The following is a 22956-nucleotide window of genomic DNA, read 5'->3' as shown; positions in this document are numbered from 1 at the left end:
CTTGGGTCAAATGATTACCTTCTCAAGATGACGTGAGGAACTTGCGAGTTAGCCATGCAGGCTCAAGGTTAAGGTCATAATTTAGGGTCAAAGGTTTGAGTCTTCCATTTTGTGTCCGCTCTGTATCTCCTAATCCCCTTAAAGGATTTATATGAAACCTGGGTCAAATGATCACCTCACCAAGACGATAGGCAAAACATATGTCAGCCATGTAGGTTCAAGGTCAAGGTCACAACTTAGGGTCAAAGGTTTGAGACTTCCATTTTGTGTCCACTCTGGATCTCCTTAACCCCTCAAAGGATTTACGTCAAACTTGGGTCAAAAACCGTCTCATCAAGAACTCATTAGTCAGCCATGTCAACTCAAGGGCAAGGTCACAACTCAAGGTCAAAGGTTTGGGCTCTATATCTCCTAAACCCCTTGAAGGATTTTCATGAAACTTGGGTCAAATGATCACTTCATCAAGACAATATGCAGAAGGTCAAGGTCACAGCTCAAGGTCAAAGGTTTACCCTTTCACTATCCATAACAGTGGCGTGGGGTTTAGCTGTCTTTCAAACTGCCTTGTTCATTTTAATGTCAAATCATTGCCCCAAACTTATGATACTGGATGTTATAAAAAACATTCAAAACACACCAACTGGGTATGCTTAGAAACAACTTCAGTTACATTAGACACGTTCTTATAGGGCGTGCATCTCAGTCCAGTATTTTTCTTGTCTTACCCGGTCATTGTCATGCGAGTACATTTGATCTCTCTCCATACTTCTGTCGTCTCTTTAAGAAAGAAGACATACTGTTTTGTTCATACATCTGTTATGCACCACATTTATTCACTGAATTCTTTCCTACACTTTTGTTAATAATAAAACTCGGGAGGAGTAAGCAGCACTGAGTTTAGTTTTCATAGTTTTTATTCACTCTAAATCGTCACCAAACATGGCCTGAATGTACATTGCAGGAACTTTTGTCAAGATTAATGAAATTCCTCTGCACACATGGATGGCCATAGCTCGAAATACTGTAACCGCCTTCTTCTCATTAACTGCCCGCTGTGTCTTCACTAAACTTGATTTTCAAAATGGTCGCACTTAGTTGCGCACATGTGTTCCCAGGCCTAAGCTTTCAAGTACATTTCGTGCACTGCTTGATGGAGCTTCACAAAACTACGACATTCTCATTTTACACATTATTCAAATCATTCCGCTTTATCTCTTAATACAAATTTCATAACAAAAGAGCAAATATTATGGATACTCGACTTTTTCAATTCACCCTTTTTAACTTGCCCTTTTCAGTCCCAAGTGAAATTATTTTCATTCCTTATTATATTCCAAACAAGGTAAAACACAATACTGTGTAAGTTTGTTATGGAATTGTACAGTAACGATCACCAAAATCTCAAGCAACACAGAAACTAATCATACAAACAAAAATTTGTTTTGGTTTTTGTTGGGTTTAACGTCGCACCGACACAAGTATAGATCATATGGTGACTTTCTAGCTTTGATGGTGGAGGAAGACCCGAGATACCCATACGTACATAATATTATCAAGAGCGGGCACTTGTGTAAAACCACCGAATTTCCGTATGACTTCTTTACTTGAAGAATTAAACGTCCGAGTGAGGCTCGAACCAACATCAGTAAGGGCTAGTGATTCTAAGTCAGCGACCTCTACCACTCGGCCATGGAGGCCCCCATACGAATGAAGTATGAAAGGGCAGAATGTGGCAAGGTAGGTGCATCTTTGACAACTGATATAATTGTCGTATTTATCCGCCTGAATGTGTACAGAAGAGCTTTTACCAGAGTTGTACGGAAGATAAGATGATTTTGGCTTTTGAATATGACTTTCGACTTTTGCACACACTCGAGGCCTACTACAGCTATGAAGTCTGTGTCTGCAAAACGACAATGAACATTGTTTCAGATAAGGACAATTGTTACACGTATTTTTAATTTTGAAATCGCGGGACTGCGAGGCCGCGGTTAAAAGCTGCTGGCGAAGGTGTACGACAGAACTAAATGAAGCTCGTGAAAAATGTGAAAATCGGACTAAAACAAAAATGATATGAAAGTGATAAATATCAATTTAATGAAACGGAGCCATGTTGGTACAGTGAATTCATCGTGTATTTTTCGTAAAATGTAAATTGATCTATAAAAAGGAATCGCATTATCTTATGGCCAAAATGGTTACCGTTTTATTACTTAAGTTGTATGCAAAGGTGACCATCTTTTTGTTATAGTCCGATTAGCATAATTGTTTGTCAGTTTTATTGTGTCACAGACCTCTTTCTTACATGATTTGTTATAATCATGCAATGTTTGTCTTCCTGGGCTTCTTAGCCTAATGGAATGAAATATAATACTCTCAAACTCTTTGCAAGATGTGGTATATTCCCCTTTGAAAACAAGTACAAGCATGTAAAATATGATCTGTTTAGGTTGAATAGATTAATTACTATTATGCATAGGTGAAAAACTTTAACTTGTCCTAGAATTGTATTTTCATGTACTTTATTTTCATTAAATAGACATGATGCATTCAGCTAGATATGTTGACTAGGAGCCATGTAACGCATGTACATTTTTCGAAAACCCCTAGAACAATTCGTTGATAGTTTCCGACCATAAATAATTCTTTATATTTTAATCATTTACCACTCTTCTGAACGAAACAGAATTATCTAGATAACTTGAGAGCATTATGATTCAAACATCAAGATAACGTTTGGAAATTTCGCCAGTTTAAGTGTTTCAATGTGTCTCATTTGTTTGAATGTAGAGATGGTGCTTTACTAAAAAGAAATTGCAAAGTAACGTTTTTTTCCTGGTAAGCCAGTTCCGCCTACTTTGGTGTAAACGAATTATATCATATACATTTTGAACAGTACAAGAATTCAATCTTCTTCTGAAATTTTGCCTATTGCAAGGCGGACTCCGCCTAAAAAAATAATTGTATTTCGTATGGAAACCTCCAGAATATGTATATTATCGTCTACTAAGCCTACTGTATAGGAGGCATGCTTTAAGCCGTGCTACATTGGTTGCATTTGGTATACTTAATGCTTTCAGAGATTCTGCTCTTCCCTTTTGAAATTTGTTCAGAAATCAGCGCGTAAAATCTTTAAATTTCCATATTTCATTTTTATCCGATTTTTTGTTAAGCTTCTAAGGGTAATTCTCTTCCATCTCAAATGACTTGAAAGAGGCTATAAAAATTTGATAATTATCAAAATTTGGAATGTCACCGAAAGGCAACTGCCTTCTTGAAAATACCAGTTGAATGTAAAGACATTAAGTCACGTTGAGAGTAAACAGGCAATTGTCGGTACACTCCCTAGACGATGCAATCAAACCTGAGATTTCTTGCTAGATCGTGGCAATAGTAACAACGGAAGCCCAAATTTAATACAAATTAGTAAGTTGAAAGCGGAAGTTTCGTCATCATTTCAGGAGTGACTATATCGCAAATCAGACATAAGCGACTTTCAAGTAATACGAAATGAACTACTAAATATTATCTGGAGAAATAGAGAACAAATGGCTATTTGTTTAAGACTGGTTGATTACAAAACTTTATACTGGAAGGTCCATTTGATAGGACTCTATCAGAAGGATCAAACAAATGCTGACAAATTAAAAACATTAAAGACGTACTGGTCAAAATAAATTAACATATGTCAAACTGTCAAGTTTGGCGTTATACTTGGTCAAACGCCTTACACTTCTAAGGAGGACTATTTAACGAAAAGCTATGACAGCGGCAGAATCTAAATCAGTGGCTATGAAAACCACGAAATCGTTGGCTGTGGATTACCCAGTCCGAGTAGGACGTGTGGACGGTATGCGCAATATGGCTTAATAGCAGTGACAGTAATTAAACCCTGTTAATGAAACACAGACAAGAATCTATTTAGTCTTTATATAAGTGAAAAGTACCAACAGTATGCAAAACTTTTTATATTTATCACTCCTCCGAAGTTTTATTGAAACATGTTAAGTGCTTTTGGAGAACTAAATGAACGCAAACTCAACATGGGATTATAATTACAATAATAATTATTTATTGTCTGATAATTTTCCTATATATCCATTTTTACATCGAGCAAACTGACATAATTGAATTATGACAAAGATATGCGTGCTATTATTCCAAAAATAACTAGCCTATTTACAGACTCAAATCCAACTTAAATTTATCTTTCGGTCATCGCGATTTTTCTTATAATTTGAAAAAGATTCCTTTCGGAAAAAGAAATACAATTTAAATGATTGAATAAGTACATAATGTATTAAAAATAACAACAGAATGTCTTAGTATACCTGGTTTATTTATATTCTTTCATTATAAAGCAGTATACACTCAAATATAAAAAAGATTCGTTTGGGAAAGTACACAAGATAGCAAACACATGTACATGTATAGTATTCCGTCATGTAAATATTCATATGCTGACATAATGTTGATACAAAAAGTTTATTTCATCTCACACGTGAAAATACAACATATTACAATACAATCAATTCCAAACATATCAAATTCTGAACGCTTAATTAATTGATCATAATATAAATTTTGATAATTAGCACTCTTCGAATGAATGGTATGGATCTTAATATGCTTCTTATCTGAAACAAATTAGGCAACCTTGTTGCTTTTAACCGCTATCTAAGGATAATCTGATATCGTCACTCCAGCACAAAAATTGGGTAAGTACTTCTTTACGTCAAGGCAAATATGCGCTATGGCGACGATATACAAAGAAATAAACATAGTTCTAGTCTAGGTTACTGTACACGGCAGAAATATTTAGATCCTTATGTAAATTTGTGTCTATTTTCAGGGCCATAACTCTGGTCAGACTTAGTAATTTTTCAAATCTTAAAAAAAAAACAGGTACACAATTTCAGGTGCTGAAAACTATTCCTGTACAGTTTCACGACTCCAGATCAAACACGTTTGGGATACTTGTTAAAGAAACATTTAGGCCCTTAATGCATAATTTTACTACATGAAGGACCATAACTCTGGCATTACTGCGTGAAATCCCGAACAAAATATTGTACAATTTCACTGAATTACATTCATATGAAGTTACAATACTTCAGCTCAAATACTTTTGAGATACTCGCCACACCATATTTTATATATGAACAATTCTAACTATGTAAGGAGCCATAACTCCGGTCTCTTACTTTGTAAAATCCGATCATAAAGGCAATTTAACTTTATGACAGTTCCAGCAGAATCTTTGCAAAGCAATTTATGTCTCATAAACAGACACATATTTGACATGAACAACAGCTTAACTACAACAGGACCAGAATTTAAAGGCATAGCAGTTTCCCGGGTTGATTCAATAAATTAAACATCAGTGGTATACAAACCACTTATATATATAATATTTACATATACTAAATATTGTTATTTTCAGTTTTGTTTGTTACCAGTGGCAGTGGTACTGGCTACAATAATTTCAGGATTAAATCTATGCCTTGAAGTTTGTAAATCATCATATCACGGAAATAACTATTGAGCAAAATATAACGATTGTTTCCTGGAGAAGCATAAGGCAAGTAATCTTTTGCGTTTTTTTTTTCAGAATTAAGATGCTTCTATATTCTATGTTACAAAGTCGTCAGTTACTAACCTCCAGAAACAGTATACTCTTTACATAAACAAAATTACAAAATTACTTTTTGTTTAGATTTAAAATCGTTTGCAGTATATCTCAAAAGAAAAGTATGCTGTTTGTATAATTCGCTGAAAAGCAGTACTTAACAGTTAAACTTAACACAGAGCTATACAATTTATTTCATTTTAACAAAACATATAAACAAAAATCTAAGAACGTAATATCGGATTTTTACAACGTTGTTCTAAAATTTCAAATACTTCTCCTCCGTAGACCGTTCAAGACAACAAACTTTTACCAAATCTAGTCTGCTTGAATTGTATATTTTATGTCAGAACTAAAAGTGCCTATTTACGTTTTCAATGTTCCTATATATCTGCATCTGAAATGAAATGTAAGTGTAGTTTGAGAGAAGCAAACATACGAGTATGGCATGTAAACCGTTGCTAAATTATATATGTATGCTATTTGTATGTTTGTTATTGTTATTCAATGTCGTGTCATTCATATTCTAAGTGTTACCATTGTTATTCTATATGTCGTTATTCTTATTGTATGTTCGATATTCTTATTGTAAAAGACGTTATTGTTGTTGTTTATATATTCATTATTGTTTTTGTAAGCTTGATATTCTTATTGTATGTGGGATTTCCCGCGATATAAATAGCACACGCGATATAAACAGCACAGCGACGCTATATACAATCACATAATATAGAATAAGAATGACAGTTTTGTAAATAGAATCGTCAGATATTGAACAACAATGATGACTTTTACCATAAGAATATCGAAAATACAATAAAAATAACGACATATACAATAACAATGGTATTACTTAGAATATGAATGACACGACATTGAATAACAATATCAAAGATACAATAAGAATAACGAAATATAGAATAACAATAAAGACTTTTAGAATATGAATGACAAGACATTGAATAACAATAACAAACATACAATAATAATAACATACATATATAATTTAGCAACGTTTGACATGCCATATACGAACAATTGAATTAGTTAATGAAATGACACAGTCTTGTGTGTTCTTGATAACACAATCTCTCTTGTTGCTAATCACCAGTACTTATCATTTTTATGCGTGGAAAATTCGAACTGATAATTGTCATCCCTTGTGACATGAAATAATTCATGATGGAGTCTAACATGCAGACGAGCGTATTCGAATTTGGGAAATTCTGACATTCTCAAATATTGAATGGAAGTTTTATCAAATTTTATTACCAAACCTAGCACTTTCACATGAACGACATTTGGTATGCTATGAAGACTGTCAATAAATGCCATCCACGTCTTATTTGTCATAGTGACCACAGAAAGGTCAATGCGTTTGAGGCTGACCAATCGAAATGGGAGTGTCAGGACATTGTCAGTTATTTCAAGACTGTCAAGTTCAATAGCACAGAGATAGTTCGACACTGCAAAGAGTGAACGCAGTTTATGCGTGACAAATTGAGATATGGAAAATTCATCACGGTTTCCCCATAAACTGACATATTTCAGTTTGACTGATTCCAGAATAAGAAACAGTCGGTTGATAGACGAATCATCTGACCATTTAATCTTAAACTTCACTGTCATATCATGTTCTGTGTAAACATTCTTTACTGTAAAGCCGTCTCCAATTTCCAGATACTGAAGAGTGTTGTGCGTTGACATATCGATCTCGTGGTTATCTTTACCCTCACACACTATATCGAGAGATAACTCTTGTAAACGAACCTGGTCTGCCAGATATGATGTAAGAATATCACACTGATCATGTGGCAGGTTGATACCGTGCACTCTTAACGAGGTCAGTTGATTCACATTTGGAATAGATGCTATCAAAGGTTTAAATGATTCCATACCTTTCAAGCAAAACTTTACTCCCAAGATATAGTCCACTGAAACCGCCTGTAAACTTTGTAAATTCGTCTCTAGTATTTCTTTAACCAGCTGTATATGTCCATCGTCTGTTTGCAATCTTTTATCATTCAGTGCTAATTTTGTCAGTCGGCGACATGATAAGAAATGAGTCAGTAATATGCAGGTATCACATTTTGAACTCCCTCCATGTAACGCACAAGCCCGAGAAAATGAAACAGACAAAGATGCAATACTGTCAGGAATAACATGCTGTACAGTTTTACTATTCAGTCGACTTTGCAGAACTGATTCCGAATCATCAAGAAAACAATCTCCCAAATAGATAGCATGTCGAAAACATGTTGCATTTGAGTTTGCTTCGTCACAACAACCGGATATACATCTTTGGATGTCATATAAAAAGGCACAGTCATCTAATGTCTTTCTGTGCTGAACTACAAGCGTGCTTCGATTAGCAGCATTGTATATATATTTCGAAATATAAGTAGCAAGTCTTGGCTGTAGCCCTGACAAAAACACGAAAACATTTGCCATCTCTAAAATGTTTTCTATGGTTTTGATTCGAGCACAATACTTGTGTATGAAGTCTTCGCAAACATCTGACCACCCTGTATATTCCCGCCCCGACATATCTTCTGTCTTCGAACGAAGATGTGAAGACATTGTATCTCGTTCCGAACGAGTATACATAGACGGTATATCATCCTTCAGAGAACTTAAATGTGGAGACGTTTTATTCTCTTTCATTGAACCAGTATTTGGAGACGCTAGGTACTCCCGCTGTGAACCTGAATGTGAACACGTTATTTCCTCTCGCTCCGAACCAGTTTGCGTAGACGTTATATTATCTCTCTTTGAGACATTATGTGGAGTTGTTATCATCTCCAGCTGCAAATCTGGGTGTTGAAACGTAATATCCTCTCGCTCTGAACTTAGATGTTGATTCATTATATTTTGCATCTCTGACGCAGGATGTAGGGGTGCTATGTCCTGCCCTGATACAGGACGTTGACATGTTGTATCATCAAGTTCCGATATATGACTAAGTGACGTCGAATACTCTTGTTCTGGCATGGGTAGTGAAGACATTGTTTCCTCCCGCTCTGACGCAGGTAGCGAATATGTTTTAAAAATAGCTGCAATATGTACAGCTGTAAGAAATTCTTGGATTGATTTATGAACAAAAGAAAACGACGACTCATTTTGTCCACCAGAAGTAAAACCAATAGTTTTCTCTTCCGAGAGAATTCCAATATTTACACAGATCTTTAAGACATCCAATGGTATTTGCAGACGTTTGCAAGTTTGGATGTCAAAGGAAAGGGTGTTTTCTTGTCGTTGTTTGAACAGTAACTCAAACGCTAACTTTGATGCATTATCTATTGTATTCCTGTAATCAGGGTATATTCTCTCTTTATCTAATTCATGTGGACTTGGCAAAGACAGAAGATCCTTTGTCTCTGATCGACCCTTTATCTCTGATCCATGATTAGACTCAAGTTTCTCGCGCTGTCTCTGATCAAACCATTTGAACGGAAGTTCTAGCATACCATTATATAAAGTACACCTGGAAGATTTTGATAAGTCATTGTTTTCATACCATAGGCAAATCAACTGCTCTAATAATATGGGGATATGCCGTATGTCTGACAAAGGACTCGTTTTCAAGTATTTGATAAATTTTTCCGGACTTCTGTCCTCTTCAAAAGTTGCATTCAGCAGTTTGATTGTTTTCTCTATGAGTATCTTTGTTGCACTTCTGTCAATCCCCCGAAGCATTACTTTCTTGTGTATTTGATTTGTTGTCATTCCAAGTAACCCAATTTTCCACGGCCTAGATGTTGTAACGACGGTGTAGTCCTTAGCGTTATCCCTAGCTGGTAATCCTTTTGTTTCCATCTGTGAATGAGATAACGATTTTGGAATCCATTCATCAAGGCCATCAAGTAAAATAAGGCATTTATCTGATTCAATATCCAGTATTTTCTGTAATACAGGATGACGAAATTGGCTGTCTAGCATCATTTCAATAGTTTGCTTGTCTAAATGGTGACGGAGTAAAATAAAAAACAAGAATTCGAACCTTTTTATGATTCGTTTGTCCTCACCTATGTAATATCCCCCATCTGTATGCACTTTGCACCATTTATGCACCAAACTTTTACAAAACGTACTTTTTCCTGTGCCCGCTTCGCCAAGAACATAAACCGTTTTGATAGGCTTACCGCCTTCCTGGAAGACTTCAAAAAATGACGAGATTTCTCTCTCCTTCACTTCACTGGTCTTTCTTGACGGATCATCTTCCTCTATAATGGTCATCCAAGGTTCAACGTACACGTCGCCGACATCCTTTTGATTCTCTTCTGGTTGTATAGGTAAGGCAGGTACCTTAACACAATTCTCCCAGTAAAGTTTTACTAACCGCTTCTGTATATCTAATAAATATGAAAAACGACATACATATATTAAGAATTACGAGGTTATTTCTCACATTATTAATTCAATATATATCTATATTGATAAATAATAAATAAGCCATTTATTTTATAAAAGTCATGATAGATATGATGAAATATATATGTGTATAATGAATGATATGAACAAAACATATAAACAACAAAAAGCTAAAGGGTACGGGTAGAATTCCAGGAAGAACAGAGCCATGAAACAAAAGGAACATACTAGTGAACAAGCTTTGTCAATGAAAACAACACCACTGGGGTGTTCAAACCGGTTAACTGTTCACAAGTATTTACTATTCATCCTCACCATTTTGCAAAGTCTTGCACTGTTTAAGGATAATTCTTTCGTATGTAACTATGTAAAACATGCGGAAATCTGATGCGGTCCCACATTTGGTTCTAGGTACCTTGAGTAATACTAGACAATTCTTACAATAAAAACATCTTTTCATTGGCCTTGTGATATTCTGAGAATATTTCTTTTTTCGGTGAAACAGAATTACGCTTTGCCGTTGTTTGGTGGCTTGAGGGGGTGGGGTGCATATTTCATTACCGTTTATGGACAGTTTAAAGATGTTTTTCACAATTATTTCTAGCGGACAGATTTTTCTATAATTTTGCAGCATATCTATACATTGATGTTTCACAAGTTAAGATAAAAAATAAAAATGACAGCTATCCGTGCTTCTTTTTTCAATATTCAAAGTTTATTAAGAACACCAAATTGGTATTTTTTTCTGATGAAACAATAAATACATGTTATAATAAAACAAGTGCAAACAGCTATTTACTTAAAAATTCATTCTGATGTTACTGTTTTTGCATCAAAATTAATGAATCTACTATAACTATGCATAAAATGTCAACATATAGATATATAAAAAAAAAACTGAAAAAAAAAAACAAAAAAACTCTTGACAGATTTCGAAAGTATCTGAAACTGAGAAAAACACAAACTATTTCCTAAAGATATGAAAAATCTAGCGGACAGAATTTTACCAAATTTTGTATTATATTAGCTAGAACTAGGACAAACAATACTAAACCAAAAAAAAATATATCAACCCGTGCTTGTTTTCAAGAACAAGAGGACCATGATGGTCCTGAATCGCTCACCTGTTCCCACATGACCCAGTTTTGAGTATGACGTCGTTTTTTCTATTATTTGACATAGTGAACTAGTTTTTGAGCTCATGTGACCCAGTTTTGAACTTGACCTAGATATCATAAAGATAAAAATTCTGACCAATTTTCATGATGGTCCATTGAAAAATATGGCCTCTAGAGAGGTCACAAGGTTTTTCTATTATTTGACCTATTGACCTAGTTTTTAAAGGTACATGACCCTGTTTTGAACATGACCTAGATATCATCAAGGTGAACATTCTCACTAATTTGCATGAAGGTCTCACGAAAAATATGGCCTCTAGAGAGGTCACAAGGTTTTTCTATTTTTATACCTACTGGCCTAGTTTTTGATTGCACGTAACTCAGTTTTGAAACTGACCTAGATATCATCAAGGTGAACATTCAGACCAACTTTTATGAAGATCCATTGAAAAATATGGCCTTTAGAGAGGTCAAAAGATTTTTCTAATTTTAGACCTACTGACCTAGTTTTTGATCGCAGTTGAGCCAGTTTCAAATCTAACCTAGATATCATCAATATGAACATTCAGACCAACTTTCATACAGATCCCATGAAAAGTATGGCTTCTAGAAAGGTCACAAGGTTTTTATATTATTTGACCTACTGACCTAGTTTTAAATGGCACGTAACCCAGTTTCAAATTTGATCTAGATATCATCAAGATGAACATCCTGATTAATTTTTATGAAGATCCATTCAAAAGTATGGCCTCTAGAGAGGTCACAAGGTTTTTCTATTTTTAGAACTACTGACCTAGTTTTTGACCGCACATAACCCAGTTTCGAGCTTGACCTAGATATCATCAAGATGAACATTCAGACCAACTTTCATACAGATCCCATGAAAAATATGGCCTTTAGAGAGGTCACAAGGTTTTTCTATTATTTGACCTACTGACCTAGTTTTTGACGGCACATAACCCAGTTTCAAACTTGACCTAGATATCATCAAGATAAACATTCTGACCAATTTTCATGAAGATATTGTCAGAAATATGGCCTCTAGAGAGGTCACAAGGTTTTTCTATTTTTAAACCTACTGACCTAGTTTTTGACTGCATGTGACCCAGTTTCGAACTTGACCTAGATATCATCAAGATGAACATTCTGACCAATTTTCATAAAGACCCCATAAAAAATGTGACCTCTAGAGTGGTCACAAGCAAAAGTTTACGCACGAACGGACGGACGGACGGACGTTCTAACGAAACGGTATTTATGTGACACCCCCAATGTTCTCTCTATTGTTCTAACAGTCACATAAAAAGAAAAAGGTCACATAAACAGAACGGAATGAATGACATCAAAGAGAAAGTACCGTTATGCAGTCACTTAACCATCATTTCGCGGGCACGGACGCACGCACGGACGACGGACGCTGCGCGATCACAAAAGCTCACCTTGTCACTTTGTGACAGGTGAGCTAAAAACTAAAAATTGTTCACTCCACCCACAAAAGCATTTTTTCATTACCCCACCCACCTAAAAATATGAACTTTTTTTCTTACACAACAAATTGCACAATGTTATAATCAGTTTCATAACTAATTTTCTTACTCACATGCTGAATAATACCCCTCTAAGTTTTCATGCCTCTAAGTCAAATACTTTTTGTGATACGTACTACACAAGCTTTCATGCCATTAACGTATATATTTGACTAAGTCAAGGGACATAAATCTGTTTTTACTGAGTAAAACATCAAATAAAAGCGTTGGTGCACAACTTCGCATGCTGAATTAAATTCTTGTATGGTTTCATGACTCCAGGTCATATAGTTTTTGAGGTACATGCGACACAAATTTTTAGGCTCTTTATGTACATTTTGACTGTCAAGGGCTATAACTCTGGTATTACTATGTGAAATCCGGGATAAGCCCGGCACAAAAAGTATAACGATATTTTAAGCAAGTCAATTTGAACTTGAATGAGATTGATATACATTAAGATTTTCTAGAATGTTTTGTGACTTAGAGTCGGCTGAATCATTGCTCGACGAAATATTTTAACTTGGCTGTCCACAATGTATTCGATTCGAGCAAGATGATTTTTTTGAAAACGAACATCCTACGACTACTCCTCCTATAATACACCATCACTTTTAAAGGTAAAATATGCATGACCTATATTGCCAGTATATACGATAGTTTTGCGCTGCATATCCGACAATTATGCACCTTCGGCGGCGGATCCTTAAATGACTACAGTGGTTATCGCTTGCTGCGCATTGAGTAGCGCACAAAATATTGTAATGAACTCCTTTAATCAAACCGAGACGGCTATTTATTTTGAATGGTTGCACTCTCTCCATCTAAAGGACCGTCTTATAGATTTTATTAATCCTGTATGTTCAAGACTAACAAAATGTAGTGTTACTGAAGTTTTTTTGTTTGCTTTTGTTCGTTTTTAAGAATTAAATTAAAATATATAATAGTAACTATTGAGGTAAATTATGTACAAAGAAGTATGAAAAAGATATTATGCGGATAAACTTCAGTCCAAATTCAGTCCAATTTATACTTGATGAGAGTGTCGTCTGTACCGATTAACGGAAGTAACAATAAGCTGGAGTTTGTACCGGCATAAACTGAACTTTATCATAAAAACATTGTGTAGACTCTATGATTCTAAAGGACAGGGAATACATATACACCGAGTCAAAGTTTACTTTTTTAGAAAAAAAGACTTTTAAAACTTTCCCCATATGTAAAATCACGAAAGTCTGTTGTGGCCCAATATTTGGTTCCTGGAACCAGACTTGAAGAAACGTGGTTTGGACCGTTAGGTTATGCTTCATATAAACCATCTTAGCATTATACTAAGCATTGTACTTTTAGAGAAACTGATTTTTAGTTTTCCTTATCCATATAAATCATCTAAGCTCTATACTAAGCATTGTACTTTAAGAATTACTGATTTTTAGTTTTCCTTATCCATATAAACCATCTAAGCTCTATACTAAGCATTGTACTTTTAGAGAAACTGATTTTCAGTTTTCCTTACCTGTCACATTGTAAAAATTTTGATACCTGTGGTTGCCAATAATTTAATTCGGACAGGTCTAGAATAAATATGCCATAATACTATGAGTAGACACCTTATACCTTATAAGAAGTATTTTAGAATGTAAGTAAAATAGAACGGGGACAAAAATGGGTTCCGGAAACCTACTTTAAACAAACATTTGCAGAAGACGACAAGTTTATGTTACATCTATTATTAGGCATTACCATAAATATTGCGTTTTTAGAAGAAGCTTTAATAAAGCCGTCAGCAGCTAGTTTTTTTAATGTGGTTTCTCATGTTGGACTTCTGTCCTTGTTTTGTTTTCGTTGTTATGCTTCATTAAATATATTGCTTATAAACCGCGAACTCCTGTATTAGAAGTATTTTCAATGTTTTCCTTTTATCTTTTATAAGTTTATGTCAAAAACTGTTCCAAATGTGACAAATAAAAATTCAGTTCCAGGCCAGAATTCGCGAAAATATTTTGTAATTACTCAGTTAAGTCTGTTATTTAACATCGTGCTATTACTTAAAGGTCCATTACTAAGGGAAAGTGAGTTGGCAATTTTTTTCATAGCCAGTGCATAGACTTCTGCAAGACACTAAATAATGAAGATTGGCAGGTCAAAATTTACAGAAGGTCTTTGGAACTCAAAGAAATGTATGTGTATTATGTTGAAATTTCAATGAATCGACAGAATGACCCCCAGGTCTTTTTAACTTTCTTCATACTTCATAGAAAAATAATTGTACATATACTGCGATTTATTTCGAATTTCTACATACCAACTTTCATTTTCCAATAAAATGAAATAGTTTCTGTGCTTTTTAAAAGAAATTAAAATGTTCACTTTCCTTAGTATTGGACCTTTAAGTAATAGGTATTCAATGTTGATGTTTTCCCTGTTTAATGTTCATTCTTCCTCCGCCCTCCTCCAACATCCGACCTTTTTGTCTACCACTTACCACACAACCCCCCATTTTCTGTATTTTGTATATACTTGTAATGTACTTGTTGTTAGATTTTTGGAGCAACCCGTCTACAATATTTTTCCGTGACAGCTTCTTTCGTTGTGAGCACACTTTGCGATCTATGACTCTATGGATGTGTTTTGGGTGTTCTGTGCTTCCAGGAAATCTACCCTTACTATTTATCTTCTATATTTATAGCTCAATTATACTATTGTTAGTAGTAGTACTTATTTCAGTCAAGCAAATACGATATTTCTATTTAAGAATGATGTAAGAAAATATATGTTTAAGTATGTTTCTTATTTCTGTGCTTCGTTTTCTTTGAAATCCAGAATTGTTATGTTATATTTTGATCTATGAAATCGTCCTATGCAGTTCTGATGAAGATGCAAAAGTCAACAGAAGTATCTAAGCAATTAGTTTCTTGAAATTTGGACGAGGGTTTTAGTGTATTATTAGGGATAACATGACGATGCATTATGTACAATACTAGTATGTTACCCACAAACCTTATACGTTTAGAGAAGAAGTTTTCTCACTCTTATAATTTTCTAAAATAACCGGTTTTTAGAGCGGTCCTATGTATGGTCCCACAGTCAGCAAAACAATCTAACAAACTTAGTAGAGGTTTACCGAAAAATGCTACTGGGATATATGATGTTGGTCAAGCGATTCATGAACAAAAGTCGATTAAAAGTATTTTGTTTTTAAATTACAACCTCGGCGGAACGTATGTTCACTGGCGCGAAAACATTTGAAAAGAAACATTTGATAGTCCCATTTAAAGATGATTTAAACGAAATCTAAATCTTGGATGCGGGGCGATGAACGATAGACGGCGGACGCTGAGTACCTATCCTTACAAATTGTTCCATCTAAGCCTTTTCATTTGTTTCAACGTGCACACAGTAAATGAAAAACAATGTACTATTACGTTGAATATCGCAGTCACGTAGTTTCCATTTTGATAGCAATTACACTGGTTTAAAGTGTATGCAGGCCAATCTGTCAGCTTTTGTACAGTTGCCATTAGAAACCCATATCGCCGGCTTTTAGAAGACTGTTAGTAATTTAAGTGTAAGACACAGAAGACGCACCGGCTACAGAAGCTTCGGTAGTTCTTTAGCGTGCTAGGTGTAACGCAACAATACACGGGACTCTTAATTAAATTTTATTTGTTATTAGTTGGAGGATGTTGGACTCGAACTAGCAATCGCTGGTTTCGTAGTCAGACAACAGACCCGGATCCAGAAATATTTGTCTGGGAGGTGGGGTGGGGGCACCAGTTCAGAAAAAAAGCGTCATCGGCGAGGTGATGTTCCGGGAGAGGGCGGGTACGGCGGAGGGGGTGGGGGCTGTATCCGTGATGGGGATGAATGGGGTCTCTCCCAGAAAGGTTTTCATATACTTGTATTAAATGATGGCCTCTGGTGCATTTTGGGGGTATAAATATTCAGGTACTAGGGGGGTATACGCCGTCACTTTAAGGGATGGTTGGGGGAATTTTAAAATTCAGGTATGAAATGCTGGACTCTTGTGCATTGTTTGTTCTAAATTTGAGGTGCGTTTTAGGGATCTAAATTTTAAGAAAATATTATTCCTTTTCCAAGATTGTTGGGTGCAACTTCGATGAGTATAGGTCATTTCTAAACCAAATGTGTGTGGGGTGGGGGGATGGGCACGAGCCCCCGTTGTCCCTGGTTCCGGGCCTGGACAGTGTATCACCAAAGGCACTCACTTGTACTTTTTACTCAACAGTATCGTAATTATTAGCTCTAGATTATTTTTACGCGAAAAAACATGCCTCTACGAAGACTTCGCGATACCTATACTATACCTAGGGAAAGGGTATAATATGTACAATATTTTTTCTTTCTTGCTCGCCCGGTGCGAGTGAACCGGAACACCTCATTCATTTAAGACAAAATATCTTTAGACAGCGATTCATTTATGTGCCGATCCATTTTGCATGAACTCTTAAACGAATAGTGGAACCTCTCTAAACCTAATGGCCTCCGGACAAAGTAAAAGTTCGAGTTTTGAGTGGCGTTTGCTTTAGAGCGGTTTTGTTTGTAGTTATAAAATCATCCAGCGATCTGATTACTTCGAGCTCCTGATCTTGTTTAGCTACTGTGTAAACAGCATCATTTAAGATTTTATGGACATATGCTACCAAATAGAATAAATTCTGGTAATCATGATAAAGGGCATGTGCCATTCTGATTGCCTTTTAAAATTGTTCACTTTTTATGGGTAATTTTGCGCTGATAAAATTACAGAACAAATAAGGCGACCAGGCGGGACTGCAGAATTGGAGAGTTTTCGGCATTCAGGGGTTCCAGTATAAAGTGTTTCACTGTATTCAAAAATATTTTCAAATAAACTATTGCAATTTTTCGATGGTATTCATGTAATATATTAAAAGTACTGTTATCTGGACTTTGTAATTTGAATTAAAAGGAAAACGTTTATACAAAAATAAAGTTGAATTTTGCAACCTTTGTCGAAAATAAGGTCACTCACACATAGTTATCAAAAATAAATCACTTTTGGTAACTATGAAAGCAAATGCATCGGGGAATTCATTCAAACTGTTACAAGACGAATGAAACCGAGGCATTTATCGACATCAGTTTTATACTTGACTGTTGATATTAGATGATAAAACAAGATACATACCAATTTTACTATCAATGTAAGCCATTTTCTCTCTGTGAACTGAAATAAGTGTCTTGATCTTTTCAAGTTGGGTCTTGTAGTCCTCTATATCCTACAAAAACAATCATGCATTCTTTTTATTAGCTATGAATACGTAATATTGAAAAATGTTAAATTCATATATTTCGAGTTATTCGCAGTACTGTTGTTTAAAAACTATTGCATCATCGGATGATTAACTGTACAATATAAAACTAAATCAGTAAGTAACAACTTTCATGCAGTACCTAAGAATTTAAAAAACAATTCTATCCAATTAACTCAAGTCATTTATTATAACTGAAGAGTATCATTAGAAAAGCACGGGTACAAAGATGTGTTTAGGGAGCTAGTACTTTGACTAAATTTTTCATCATATATTGAAGCAACCACTGAAATGTTGTATTGAACATATCTTAAAACGACACAATGTTGATATATTCATAAAGGATTTAGGTAATTAAGGCGTTTCATAGTTATGATACTGATAATAAGCACGAACATTTCGTATGTTTTTGCCACTCGAGGAATTTCATTGCTAAGAACATATGCAGTTTTGATAGACTGCACACCCATCCCGTATTAAGATTTTAATTGTTTGTGTGTTTGATTTATATTCGTGGGCATGTTCACGTATTCTGATAAAGGGTTTATTAAAGTTATTTTATTTTTAATTATGTTGTCACAAAAAGGCTATTAGCACACGTACTGTACTTATTAACTAAAATTTCTAATATAGACTTTATTTCATAGAAAAAGTACTTGAAAAACTAAATCATGAGTGAGCTTTAACACGGAAGACTGTAACTCCAGTTCAAATGACATATGATGAGGAGTGTTTGTGGGTGTTTGGATCTAACGTCTTTTTCAACTTTTTTTCAGTCATATAAACGACGGTGGGTACGTGTAGAGCACAATGCATAACTTGATAGTGCTGCCTCACTATAATATCACGTCGTAGATACGTGACATGATACCTCACCCAATAACGTTATATTGGCACCGGTCTGACCAGTCCTAGCACTATCCTCTTAATGCGGAGCGTCAAGCGAGGAAGCTACTAGTACCACACCATTTTTTTTACGTCTTTAGAATGTCGCAAACGGGGATTGAACCAACGGTCTCCTGCACCCAAAACGGACGCTCTACCACAACGCTACCGGGGCGGTCTAATATGATGAGGAGGACAAATTGAAATTGAAATGAAATGTACACAATTTTCAAATAACACTGCAATTGCATGTTGTTGCTACTTGATTCAGTGGATATTTATCATATAGTCCATTTAAACTAAACAATCCCCAGATTTCGAAATGAGAGTAGCGGAATTTACTAGTCGTGGAAGGCAGGCGATGTTATTATATTTGAATAGTTCTTTCATCACATCTGTCGTGTTGTGTTTTTTTTTATGAATAAAGGTTGTGCGTTACGTCCACAACTAGTTTTTTCTCAACGCGGCTTTCAGTTCAGTAATAATAAGATTACTTTTTCATACTTCGCGAAAATATTGTGATACTGAATAAACAAAAGCAATTTGATGGTAACTTGTCACCAAACTTGCTTAATTCATGCATTATAGCTAAGTAAAGAGAGTTTTACAACGACCGCTTCTTTCGTTGTTTCTAATATAAATGTATTCCGTTGAATTTTTTTTACATTTACATGAAATTATTCACAAATATTAATATAGTAACTTTCTACACTATTTGGTACAGACAGCATGTGTCTTTAAGAACAAAGAATACCACGTTTTCTTACATAATGCAATATGTTTTTCGTAGCCTAAAATTATGAGCGAAGTTATATTAATCACATCTTTTAACTGAAACGTATCCAATTTTACGCCAGAGGTATGTTTTATAGCAAATTATTTTATGCCTAGGACGTCACTCTGGTGACATATTAAGCTTCTAAACGACCATATCACCTTTTGGGGTTCATATTCCTTTTATATTGTGACTTATATCTAATGTTTTGCGGAAAGCATCATGCAGCTTATGTGCAACATAGCACTTTATCATTGAATAGACTAAAATTGATCAATAAAATCTGTAAAATTTCAATAAGTTTGACAGAAATCTGGAGGTGTGATACGTGAACATGAGTTATGCCTTTGACAACTGAAAATAAGTTCTAAGCATACCTTTTTTAATATATCAGGCAAACATAATGTTTCATTATTGATGGATAAATTTGCTTTGGGTCATTTTTTCTTAGGTTTGTTTACATGAAGAAAAGTACACCACACGCTTAAGTTGAGTAGGGAACAAATGTGATTTATAACAGCTCCCACTCCCACTAGGCGCAAGAATACACACTGTGTAACTTCTGCATTGTCCGCTTAGCTCAGGGAGAACGTTGGTCTACGGATCGCGGGGTCGCGAGTTCGATCCTCGGGCGGGGTGTATGTTCTCCGTGAAGATTTGATAAAAGACATTGTATCTGAAATCAGTCGTCCTTCATCTCTAATCCTTCATGTGGGGAAGTTGGCAGTTACTTGCGGAGAACATGTTTGTACTGGTACAGAATCTAGGAACACTGCTTAGGTTAACTGCCCACCGTTACATAACTGACATACGAGGGGCATTCAATATGTAATGTTACTCCGTATGTAGTTCCGTAACCGCTTATCATTTTTAGATGCGGTTTTCGACACATTATAGAGTAATTTATTGGCAACATAATGCTATATATATTATAAAAATCGGCATGTTCAAAGTAAAAATATAATCATTTGAGTGAGGTGTACTCGGGTATACTGGACAATTTTATGTCCAAAATATTGAGATTGTAATATGCAATTCCTTGATTCTTTTATTCAACAACTAGAACTATAGTTCATTTTTCAGTTTAAACAGATAAAACAAATCATAATCTTCACAAAACATATGAAAACTAAAATAAAAAATGTTTATAACAATTCTAAATTGAGTATGTATATTTTTACTCGAAAAATGGTAAGGTGAGTACAATAAGCCTCTGCAATTTTGTCAGGCGCGATAATCATCGTTTAAAAAATTCTTGTATTTTAAGTTAATACCAATATCTTAATTCTCGACAGCGAAACTAGTTCTTACAACTTTGATTAATCGCTCTCAATACCCATTCCAGATGGAAGCAACCTCGACTTTAGATATTTTAGTTGTGTCGTAAAATTAAAAATGCAATAAATTGTTTAAAACAAACGCAAACTCATCACAAATTGCTGTACCTCGTAGAAAAATGATAGAAATTTGTGATTTAACAAGTTATTCTATTTTTCTTATACTCTGGATGCCCAGGACAAACCTAAACTATAATTATGGTCCAGTATACCTGAGCACACCTCAATAAAATGATTATATTTTTACTTTGAACATGCCGATTTTATAATTTATATAGCATTTTGTTCCCAATAAATTGCTTTATAGTGGACCGAAAACCGCATCTAAAAATGATAAGCGGTTACGGAACTACATACGGAGTAACATTACATATTGAACGCCCCTCGTAGTGTTTTAAAACGGCGTTAAACCAAAAACAAACAAACACAACTTCTGCATTGCGCATATTCTGAATCACATCGCGAATGATTTGCTATTGAGGGGTATAAATTTTGCATCAAGGTACAAATCTTGTTCATTTGAACAGCAATTTAAATGTTTCTTTAATTACTACAGTTGTCAAATTTCAATTATTTTATATTTGATAAATAAACAGCGGGTACCTCAACTGAATGATCAGTTCGATAGGACGCAGTCGGCTCTTGTCCTGCGTCAGACTCTGTAGGCATATTGATTGCATACGAATGTCCGTATATCGTCGATACAAGTCTTCTTTTCTTCGCTGGCACTTCTTGTCCAGAAATACCTGGCTCTAGTCGTTCTACTTTAGACTCTTGCGGCAAAAGTACTGCCTGTAAGGATTCTTTTAGTATCGAATCAAATCTTCTCTTTTTTACGTGAACTTCTTCATCTTCAATTTCTTTTTCACTTTGGTTAGTTTCCTGGCACGAAGTTATCTTTTGCTCTAGATATTTTGCTTCCTCACTGAGTGCAGCAATAACATCTGCATGAACTAAAGCTTCATCTTTCGACGTTACAATATAGTCATCCTTGAACTGAAAGTCAATAGATATAATTATGTTGCATTGTAAATATAACGGATCTTGTGAACGGGTCTTGTGAACTAGCAATACTCATTATAATTTAATACATGTATGTATGTCATTTTATCTAAAAGGAGATAATAATCTAGAACACCGTCCCTAGTCATTTATTCTGATTGTAATCGGTTCAATTATTTTGCACCGCCGCTGAAGACATTATAGTACAAATGTTTAAAATGTCTGTTGAAGTTTAGTGACTATAAAGTGTATTTAACTGCACGATGTAAAATGTATGAACAAATTTGATTGATTTTTTTTCATCGCAATCGAAATGAATAGCATGCTATACCTTAAATCTGATTTTTCACCTATATCGGTCTTTTTCGCTAAACAAAATTTTAGCATTACCGTTCAACTATTACATATCACACGTTTAGTGATAGCTGGTCGAGCTTTTAAATATTCAGTGATGTTGAATTATTGTAAGCAGAAGAGAAAGATTTTACATTTCATACGGTACAATCGGGTTATTATGACAGTAGCTTTATCTGGATAGCTGTATTCGACTCGAGTGGATTTTGTCAGGCCGGGTCACACAGGCCCTTCCGAGCCCGAATACATCTCAGATCAAGCTAATGTTATAATGACACTTTTATTATATACCTCGTACTATTTGTTTGTTGGTTTTAGCAAAAGGTGACTAAATCAACATCTTCAACATATGGCTATTTGTTTACCTCGTGCAGAAATGTATTCATTTCTATTATTCATTGCCAACCGTTCAAAACCATGTAAGCATTGTTTGCCACACTTTTAGAACCGTTTCCATTTAAAAGCCTTATATTTGTTGAAATAATAGTCCAAAACGTACAAATTATGAAAATCTTCAAAATTTAAAAAATGATAAAATGTTTGATTCAATGTCTATCGTTGTTGGCGTGCGATGTTTTTAAACTGGATCAGGTCAAGCACATTAATTGATGAAAGTACTCCAGAAAAGTGCAATACAAAAGGTATAATACGGAATTCTTGTCTGC

At 34.9% G+C, this 22956-nt stretch overlaps 1 protein-coding gene across 1 annotated transcript in view; it reads right to left on the bottom strand.

Annotated features, from left to right (window-relative positions):
- Positions 1-917: 917 nt before the first annotated feature.
- The window catches only part of LOC128546231 (uncharacterized), a 47605-nt gene continuing 25566 nt past the window's right edge, over positions 918-22956 (bottom strand). Inside the window, exons 3-6 of the mRNA XM_053517952.1 lie at positions 21539-21931; positions 17815-17905; positions 6902-9981; positions 918-944 (exon numbers count right to left, since the gene is read on the bottom strand). Of these exons, the coding sequence (XP_053373927.1) occupies positions 918-944; positions 6902-9981; positions 17815-17905; positions 21539-21931 (3591 nt within the window). The remainder of the gene's footprint in view (positions 945-6901; positions 9982-17814; positions 17906-21538; positions 21932-22956) is intronic.

Source organism: Mercenaria mercenaria, chromosome 11 (genome assembly GCF_021730395.1).
Source record: "Mercenaria mercenaria strain notata chromosome 11, MADL_Memer_1, whole genome shotgun sequence".
NCBI classification, from domain to species: Eukaryota; Metazoa; Mollusca; class Bivalvia; order Venerida; family Veneridae; genus Mercenaria; species Mercenaria mercenaria.
This window is presented reverse-complemented; position numbering and strand designations above follow the sequence as displayed.